Source organism: Oncorhynchus mykiss, chromosome 27 (genome assembly GCF_057628025.1).
Source record: "Oncorhynchus mykiss isolate SJ-2025 chromosome 27, ASM5762802v1, whole genome shotgun sequence".
Classification (NCBI taxonomy): Eukaryota; Metazoa; Chordata; class Actinopteri; order Salmoniformes; family Salmonidae; genus Oncorhynchus; species Oncorhynchus mykiss.
Window position 1 is genome coordinate 4002087 of NC_143048.1, and position 10014 is coordinate 4012100.

The 10014-nt window shown below is 41.6% G+C and overlaps 1 protein-coding gene across 1 annotated transcript in view; it reads left to right on the forward strand.

Annotated features, from left to right (window-relative positions):
- The window catches only part of ano7 (anoctamin 7), a 50458-nt gene extending 42904 nt beyond the window's left edge, over positions 1-7554 (forward strand). Inside the window, exons 20-24 of the mRNA XM_090224201.1 lie at positions 1184-1389; positions 1484-1623; positions 1767-1857; positions 3858-3977; positions 4669-7554. Coding sequence (XP_090080327.1) covers positions 1184-1389; positions 1484-1623; positions 1767-1857; positions 3858-3977; positions 4669-4833 — 722 coding nt within the window. The 3' untranslated portion in view covers positions 4834-7554. The remainder of the gene's footprint in view (positions 1-1183; positions 1390-1483; positions 1624-1766; positions 1858-3857; positions 3978-4668) is intronic.
- The last annotated feature ends 2460 nt before the right edge of the window (positions 7555-10014 follow it).

Below are 10014 nucleotides of genomic sequence, written 5' to 3' on the forward strand. Positions count from 1 at the left end.
GTAGATTTAAAACTGTAACAGTCACTCAGGAACATTCACTGTCTTCTTCTATTTTTGTGAAAACTGAAATGGTCTATTCATTCCTTTTACTGTTGTAGACACTTATCCAGTGGAACTTACAGTAGTGAGTACATATATTTTCATAGTTTTTCCCCATGGGAATCGAATCCACAACCCTAGCATTGCAAGAGCCACCAACTGAGCGAGATCGTCACATCACATCATCACAAACCACTTGATGTGTCAATGTTCTCAAGTGCTGTATTGTGCATTGTTTTTCTTCATTTTTTAAATTCTTTATTTAACTAGGCAAGTCAATTAAGGACAACAAAGGCAAGGTATTGGAGTGGCCATCACAGAGCCCTGACCTCAATCCTATAGAAAATGTGTGGGCAGAACTGAAAAAGTGTGTGCGTGCATGGAGGCCTAGAAATCTGACTCAGTTCCACCAGCTCTGTCAGGAGGAATGGGCCAAAATTCACCCAACTTATTGTGGGAAGCTTGTGGAAGGCTACCCTAAACATTTGACCCAAGTTGAACAATTTAAAGGCAATGCTACCAAATACTAATTGAGTGTATGTAAACTTCTAACCCACTGGGAATGTGATGAAAGAAATAAAAGCTGAAATAAATCATTCTCTCTACTATTATTCTGACATTTCACAATCTTAAAATAAAGTGGTGATCCTAACTGACCCAAAACAGGGAATTTTTACTAGGATTAAATGTCAGGAATTGTGAAAAACTGAGTTTAAATGTATTTGGCTAAGGTGTATGTAAACCTCTGACTCCAACTGTATTGACTCCAGACATTTCAGCTTTTTATTTTTTATTAATTTCTAAAAACATAATTCCGCCTTGACTTTGTGGGATATTGTGTTTAGGCCAGTGACAAAAAAAATCTCAATTTAATCCGTTTTAAATTCAGGCTGTAACACAACAAAATGGGGAAAAGGTCAAGGGGTATAAATACTGTGAACAAAACATTAAGAACACTTGCTCTTTCCATGACAGACAAATTAACAAATTATTTCAGAATATTTTCTGTGGGCACTAAATTCTGCTAATCCATCATTTAATTAATTTAACAGAATTGTACATTACTACATTACTCAGATTACAGATGCATTTACATACCCCAACACAAGCAGAAGGTGAATGCTGACTTCCCCCCTCTTTGCAGTGCTGCAGTTTGGCTTCATTACCATCTTTGTGGCAGCATGTCCACTTGCCCCACTGTTTGCCCTGATCAACAACTGGGTAGAGGTGCGTCTGGACGCGCAGAAGTTTGTGAGTCAGTACAGACGGCCCGTAGCCGAGAGGGCTCAGGACATTGGAATCTGGCTGGACATCCTACAAGTTATCACCTACGTTGCTGTCATTAGTAATGTAAGTGTACTGTATATGTGTGTGTGTCTGTGTTACTTGTGTGTGATGTTATTAGTGTGCTTAGTTTAATGAAGACTCCTTTCCTCTCTGCCAGGCCTTCCTGATAGCTTTCACTTCTGACTTCCTGCCTCGCCTCTACTACCGCTACAACAATGATGGAAACCTTCAGGGTTATGTTAACTTCACCCTGGGTACTTCCCCAAGCAACTTTAACACCAACAACACACAATGCAGGTAGAGACACACTCATAATCACCCATGAATGTATATATGCATTTCGTGAACGTCGTTATTTTCTTGTTCCTATTACTCTACAACTGGCATTGTCATCTAGCATTTCTTTGTTCGTTTTTTTTTTTTGTTATTATTATTTTTAGATATAGAGGATACAGGGACAGAAATGGGCATTTTCGACCGGAGTACTTCCACCTTCTGGCTTGCCGGCTGGCCTTTGTCATAATTTTTGAGGCAAGTTCCGTTGAGTTGAGCTATGCCATTATGTGGACAACTTTTGCAGTACAGATTCAATGCAATTCATTGAGTAATTCAGTGTTTACAGGTCTATCTGTGTATGCATTTTTGTTAAGGAGCTGAGGCATCTTGGAGAATTGAGATTGAGATGCCTTGTCGTGTGCTCTGAGAATGTGTGCACTGCCACTGACTGGTTTAAAACTGAAGGGTGTTTCGTTTTTATACTGTGGTGCTTCATTTTGGTGTTTTATTTTTATACTCTGGTCTCGGAGTGTTGGCTTGTCAACACATTGCATCTGAGTAAGCTTACAGGCTTGTTACGATGTTCATAAACAGTGCATTTGGATTGTATTCAGACAACCTTGACTTTTTCCACATTTTGTTACGTTGCAGCCTTGTTCTAAAATTGATTTAATTGATTTCCCCCTGATAAATCTACACACAAACCTCCAATATGACAAAGCATAAACAGATTTTTAGACATTTTAGGAAATTTATAAAAATGTAAAAAACATATACCTTATTTACATAAGTATTCAGACCCTTTGCTATGAGACTTGAAATTGAGTTCAGGTGCATCCTGTTTCCATTGATCATCCTTAAGATGTTTCTACAACTTGATTGGAGTCCACCTGTGTGGTAAATTCAATTCATTGGACATGGTTTGGAAAGGCACACACCTGCCTATATAAGGTCCCACAGTTGACAGTGCATGTCAGAGCAAAAACCAAGCTGTGAGGTTGAATTGTCCGTAGAGCTCCGAGACAAGATTGTGTCGAGGCACAGATCTGGGAAAGGATATCAAAACATTTATTCAGCATTGAAGGTCCTTAAGAACACAGTGGCCTTCAAGTTTGGAACCAATAACACTCTTCCAAGAGCTGGCCGCTCGACCAAACTGAGGAATCGGGGGAGAAGGGCCTTGGTCAGGGAGGTGACCAAGAACCCGATGGTCACTCTGACAGTGCTACAGAGTTCCTCTGTGGAGATAGGAGAACCTTCCAGAAGGACAACCATCTCTGCAGCACTCCACCAATCAGGCCTTTATGGTAGAGTGGCCAGACAGAAGCCACTCCTCAGTAAAAGGCACTTGACATTCCACTTGGAGTTTGCCAAAAGACACCTAAAGTACTCTCAGACCATGACAAACAAGAATATCAGCTCTTATGAAACCAAGATTGAACTTTTTGTCCTGAATGCCAAGCATCACATCTGGAGGAAAACCTGGCACCATCCCTACGGTGAAGCATGGTGGTGGCAGCATCATGCTGTGGGGATGTTTTTCAGCGGAAAGTACTGGGAGACTAGTCAGGATCGAAGGAAAAATGAACGGAGCAAAGTACAGAAAGATCCTTGATGAAAACCTGCTCCAGAGTGCTCAGAACCTCAGACTGGGGCGAAGGTTCAACCTTCCAACATGACAACGATCCTAAGCACACTGCCAAGACAACGCACGAGTGGCTTTGAGAAAAGTCTCTGAACGTCCTTGAGTGGCCCAGCCAGAGACCGGATTTGAACCCTATCAAACATCTCTGGAGAGACCTGAAATATCTGTGCAGCAACACTCCCCATTAAATCTGACAGAGCTTCAGAGGATCTGCAGAGAAGAATTGGAGAAACTCCCCAAATACAGGTGTGCTAAGCTTGTAGCGTCATACCCAAGAAGACTCAAGGCTGTAATTGCTGCCAAATGTACTTCAACAAAGTACTGAGTAAAGGGTCTGAATACTTAAGTAAATATGATTTTTCAGCTCTTTTTTTAATCAATTTCCAAACATAAAAAAAATAATATTTTTTGCTTTGTCCTTATGGGGTATTGTCTGTAGATTTAGGAGAAAAAAAACGATTTAATCCATTTTAGAATAAGGCTGTAACGTAACAAAATATGGAAAAAGTCAAGGGGTCTGAATACTTTCCAAATGCGCTGTATGCTTATAATGTGTCTCCTTCCCTGGTCCATCTCTCTCTCTTTCATTTTTCCCTTTCTCTTTGCTCAGCATGTTGTGTTCTTCATCGGTCGTTTGATTGACTTCATGGTCCCTGATATACCTGAGGATGTGGAGATCAAAATTAAGAGAGAGCACTACATGGCCAAGGAGGCCCTGGCTGAGAACGAGGTGAGAACCCCTGTACCTCTTTCTAGATACCTGTCAGTCAATCGATCAATCAACCCGATTAACCAATCAAATCTCTATATAATTGACAGTGTAATTTTGGCTTCTTCTTTTTTTAACCAATGATAACTCCAGCTGATTCTTCTACTGATTAGATAGTGTATTTTTTTCCTCATTATCAATCATCAAAACCACTTTACCCTACACAAAACGTCTCAACATAAAAGTTGAAACATGCCTTGCAGTAGTGGTCGCTGATTGGCTGGTCACTGATTAATTGATGAAGGGAAAACAGATTTAGCACAGATGCAACAAATTAAAATGAATGATCTTACTCGGGATAACTAGTGTATATCACAAAGTAGGATGAGATAGCTAGCCAGTTTACTTTCCTAAATATTCAGAAATATTAGCTCAGATATAAATGGGCATGCTACTAGTTCTAGCTAAACGCTGCAAGTCTCAGGGACTAGATGTCAATGTGTGATCCCTCTCCAGCGTTTTTTTTGTACTGCATTATTATGTTGTATTATAGTGCATTGGTTGAGTATTTTGTTTGCTAACCTCAGAAAATGAATTTCCATGTAAATTAAGTTATTGTGTTCTATGATATGAAGAAAATTCTAAGCTAAATTTTCAGAGTCAATGAATCCACCCTTTGCTTTCTTTTTGTTTCACACCCTTTATGTTGCAGGCTTTGGGTAAGGTTGTCGTCCTAGTTGAAAAGGAGAATCTGTCCACTGAGTTGCGACGCAGAGCCAAACCTCAAACTTCCACAGCGTCTCCACCCCGGGAGAGCAACTCACCACCACCCTTACTGAATCCAATCCCAGAGGACCCAGACAGATCACCGCTCTAACCCCTGACCTCCCCAGGGGTCGTTTGGACGCCAGCTCAAGGTCACATGATGGAGTGATGAGATGTATTTTTCAGCTCTGTGTTTCTAACAAACTTCAGTGACATGGACAGGTACAGTCATAACTGTAAGACTGAGGAAAAGGCAAATAACAGTCCTTACTCAGGACTGACTGCAGTGAGATTGAGGCTTTGCATTGTGCTTACCCATATTGAGCAGCAGTATACCCCCCACTCTAACCATGCAGCAAATGTGTGGACTACTAGAGAACTGTGACTAGACTAGTCTTTCAAATGAATCGTTAAACGGGAGTCCTGAATCTGTGGTCATAGAAAATTCCATTGCAGTTATTGCAAGAATTTAGGGTGATAACCCCAGTGTCTTGGCCAAATTCTCAACCTGGCCCCATTCAATCATGACCACCTATTCATCCCCCTGATTCCCAATTGGCATATATCACTCCTCACCTCTCCACCATGATAGCTGATGTATGGTGAGTGTTCTGGCACAAAATGGTTGCTGTGCATCGCCCAAATGGGTGCTACACATTGGTAGTGGAAGAGGTGAGTTCCCCTCTTTAATATGTAAAGCATTACACAAATCCAATCAATCAATTACTACTAGAGAAATGTGTATCTTTCGGTGTAGCTGCTCAGTCCTTAATTATAGTCTTGCAGTTCAGTCCCCCCCCCCCCCCCCCCCCCCAAATACACTGTATATTTACTGTATGAAGCAGCTTGAAGCGATAAGCACACAGACTGGAATCAACTGAAGTATTTATTTAACTAAATCAAATCATGATACATGTGTGTGTATATATATATATACAGTGCCTTGCGAAAGTATTCGGCCCCCTTGAACTTTGCGACCTTTTGCCACATTTCAGGATTCAAACATAAAGATATAAAACTGTATTTTTTTGTGAAGAATCAACAACAAGTGGGACACAATCATGAAGTGGAACAACATTTATTTGATATCTCAAACTTTTTTAACAAATCAAAAACTGAAAAATTGGGCGTGCAAAATTATTCAGCCACCTTAAGTTAATACTTTGTAGCGCCACCTTTTGCTGCGATTACAGCTGTAAGTCGCTTGGGGTATGTCTCTATCAGTTTTGCACATCGAGAGACTGAAATTTTTCTCCCATTCCTCCTTGCAAAACAGCTCGAGCTCAGTGAGGTTGGATGGAGAGCATTTGTGAACAGCAGTTTTCAGTTCTTTCCACAGATTCTCGATTGGATTCAGGTCTGGACTTTGACTTGGCCATTCTAACACCTGGATATGTTTATTTTTGAACCATTCCATTGTAGATTTTGCTTTATGTTTTGGATCTTGTTGGAAGACAAATCTCCGTCCCAGTCTCAGGTCTTTTGCAGACTCCATCAGGTTTTCTTCCAGAATGGTCCTGTATTTGGCTCCATCCATCTTCCCATCAATTTTAACCATCTTCCCTGTCCCTGCTGAAGAAAAACAGGCCCAAACCATGATGCTGCCACCACCATGTTTGACAGTGGGGATGGTGTGTTCAGCTGTGTTGCTTTTACGCCAAACATAACGTTTTGCATTGTTGCCAAAAAGTTCAATTTTGGTTTCATCTGACCAGAGCACCTTCTTCCACATGTTTGGTGTGTCTCCCAGGTGGCTTGTGGCAAACTTTAAACAACACTTTTTATGGATATCTTTAAGAAATGGCTTTCTTCTTGCCACTCTTCCATAAAGGCCAGATTTGTGCAATATACGACTGATTGTTGTCCTATGGACAGAGTCTCCCACCTCAGCTGTAGATCTCTGCAGTTCATCCAGAGTGATAATGGGCCTCTTGGCTGCATCTCTGATCAGTCTTCTCCTTGTATGAGCTGAAAGTTTAGAGGGACGGCCAGGTCTTGGTAGATTTGCAGTGGTCTGATACTCCTTCCATTTCAATATTATCGCTTTCACAGTGCTCCTTGGGATGTTTAAAGCTTGGGAAATCTTTTTGTATCCAAATCCGGCTTTAAACTTCTTCACAACAGTATCTCGGACCTGCCTGGTGTGTTCCTTGTTCTTCATGATGCTCTCTGCGCTTTTAACGGACCTCTGAGACTATCACAGCGCAGGTGCATTTATACGGAGACTTGATTACACACAGGTGGATTGTATTTATCATCATTAGTCATTTAGGTCAACATTGGATCATTCAGAGATCCTCACTGAACTTCTGGAGAGAGTTTGCTGCACTGAAAGTAAAGGGGCTGAATAATTTCGCAAGGCACTGTATATATATATATATATATATATACATACATACATACATACATACATACATACACAGATGTATGTTCGGATGTACCGATCCTGTGCAGGTGTTGGTACACGTGGTCTGCCACTGCGAGGACGATCAGCTGTCCATCCTGTCTCCCTGTAGCTCTGACTTAGGCGTCTCACAGTACGGACATTGCAATTTATTTCCCTGGCCACATCTGCCGTCCTCATGCCTCCTTGCATATATATATATATACACTTCCTAGGAGGAAAAGTAACAGAAAAGTTGTATTCCATTCATTCAAGACTATACCTACTACTACAAACCAGTTCACATTATGAATTGACTAAATCTGTTTATGGGAGAGTCAAGCCAAAGATGATTAATGCAACATGCACGTAACATTGTCTTTGAATATAATTTACAATATTTAAATGTGGTGTTTATTGAAACAAATAAAAATGTGATAAAATACGTGACTTGATATTACAGTATCGAATCTAAATTGGTTTTGAAGATTTAATAATTTTGGAACAATTTGCTGCATTAATCTCTGCCGTTAAATAGTCATTTGAAACGTGCATACAATTGGGCTCCTCAAGTAACAGTGACATTTGAAAAGGATAAAATTGATGATCAACATTGACTTTGCTCACTTTGCATGAGCAACAATAGTGGAATCTACGGTTTGCCTGTAAGAAGGCGCCGGAGAAGAAGGCAGACGTTTTACATGCCCCCAACCGATTGTGTTATTTGTTCATTTATTTGCGTTGTTTGTAACTTATTTTTTTTACTTATTTTGTACATAATGTTGCCACTACGGTTTCTTATGACCGAAAATAACTTCTGTACATCAGGACTGGGATTACTCACCACGGACTGGCAGAATATATATTTTTTTAATTTAACAACTCTGACGAGGCCGACTCGAACGATATACTGCTTTCTCGGAACCAGGCCCAGATCCCCGGGATTTGCGTGAAGAGGAGGCGGAGAGAAAGAGGCCGGAGGGTGGGCTGCCTTCTGAGAATTCATAGGCGATTGAATAAACACCCACTTCCTTCCATTTTGCTAGCAAACGTGTAATCTTTGGACAATAAAATAGATCACATACGCGGAAGATTAAACTACCAACGGATCATTCAAAACTGTGACATCTTATGCTTCACGGAGACGTGGCTGAACAATGACACAATCAACGTACAGCTGGCTGGTTAAATGCTGCACAGGCAGGATAGAACATTGGCATCTGGTAAGACGTGGTGGTGGAATATGTATTTTTGTAAATAACAGCTGGTGCACAATATCTAAGGAAGTCTCAAACTATTGCTCACCTGAGGTAGAGTATCTCATAATAAACTGTAGACCACACTACCTACCTAGAGTTTTCATCAATATTTTTCATAGCTGTTTACATACCACCACAGTCAGAGGCTGACATTAACTCAGCATTGAATGAGCTGTATTCCACCATAAGCAAACAAGAAAATGCTCATCCAGAGGCAGCACTCCTAGTAGCTGGGGACTTTAGAAACTTAAATCATAAGTTTTACCAAATTTCTATCAGCATGTTAAATGTGCAACCAGGGGGGGAGGGGGGGGGACTCTGGACCACCTTTACTCCACGTACAGAGATGCATACAAAGCTCTCCCTCGCCCTCCATTTGGCAAATCTGACCATAATTCTATCCTGATTCCTGCTTACAAGCAAAAATTTAAGCAGAAAACACCAACGACTAGATCAATAAAAAAGTGGTCAGATGAAGCAGATGCTAAGCGACAGGACAGGACAGTTTTGCTAGCACAGACTAGAATATGTTCCGGGATTCCTCCAATGGCATTGAGTACACCGCTTCAGTCATTGGCTTCATCAATAAGTGCATCAATGACGTTGCCCCCACAGTGACTGTACGTATATACCCCAACCAGAAGCCATGGATTACAGGCAACATTCGCACTGAGCTAAAGGCTAGAGGAGCGGGACTCTGTATCCCGGAAGCTTATAAGATATTCTGCTATGCCCTCCATTGAACTATCAAACAGGCAAAGCATCAATACAGGACTAAGATCGAATTGTACAACACCTGCTCTGACGCTCGTCGGATGTGGCAGGGCTTGTCAACCATTACAGACCAGAAAGTGAAACACAGCCAAGAGCTGCCCAGTGACGCAAGCCTACCAGACAAGCTAAACTACTTCTATAATCGCTATAAACGCTAGCACTTCTTCAGTGCCAAGTCCAGTCTGTTGGACTGGTATCAGTGTAAACAACAAATGGGCAGTCAATGTTGGGAAGACCCAACATGGGAGGTGTGACAAGGTGTCATTTCAGGGTTCGAAAGGAGGTCTTAGCACTCTGTCGTCCGTCGGAATTTCGCTCCTTTTCGCTTCAATGTGTTGAGTGGTTCTGCCACCTGGGAGAAGTTCTAAACAAACCGATGGTGCCATCCCAAGGAACCATTGAAGGGCCTTGAGGGTAGTTGGCACAGGGAAGTCTTGTACAGCCTTGATCTTTTCAGGATCCACATGGATGCCGTTAGACAACACAATATGGCCAAGGAACTTCAGGGAGGTTTGGCAGAAGTTGCTCTTCTTCATGTTCAATGTCAGACCAGCTTCTCTTAGCTTGTCCAACACTGCTTGAAGATCTTGAAAGTGCTGTTCTCTGGTCTGGGAGTAGTTAATTATATCATCCAGGTAGACGAAACAGATCTTCCCTTTGACCTCACCCAACGCAATCTCCATCAGTCTTTGGAAAGTGGCAGGTGCATTCTTTAACCCAAAAGGCATCACCTTCAAGGAAAACAAGCCCTCAGCACAGACAAAAGCAGTCTTGTCCTTGCTTTCCTGGTCCATCTCAACCTGCCAATAGCCCCTATTAAGGTCAAGGGTAGTGAACACAACAGAACCAGACAATGACTCCAGGATCTCGTGGATGG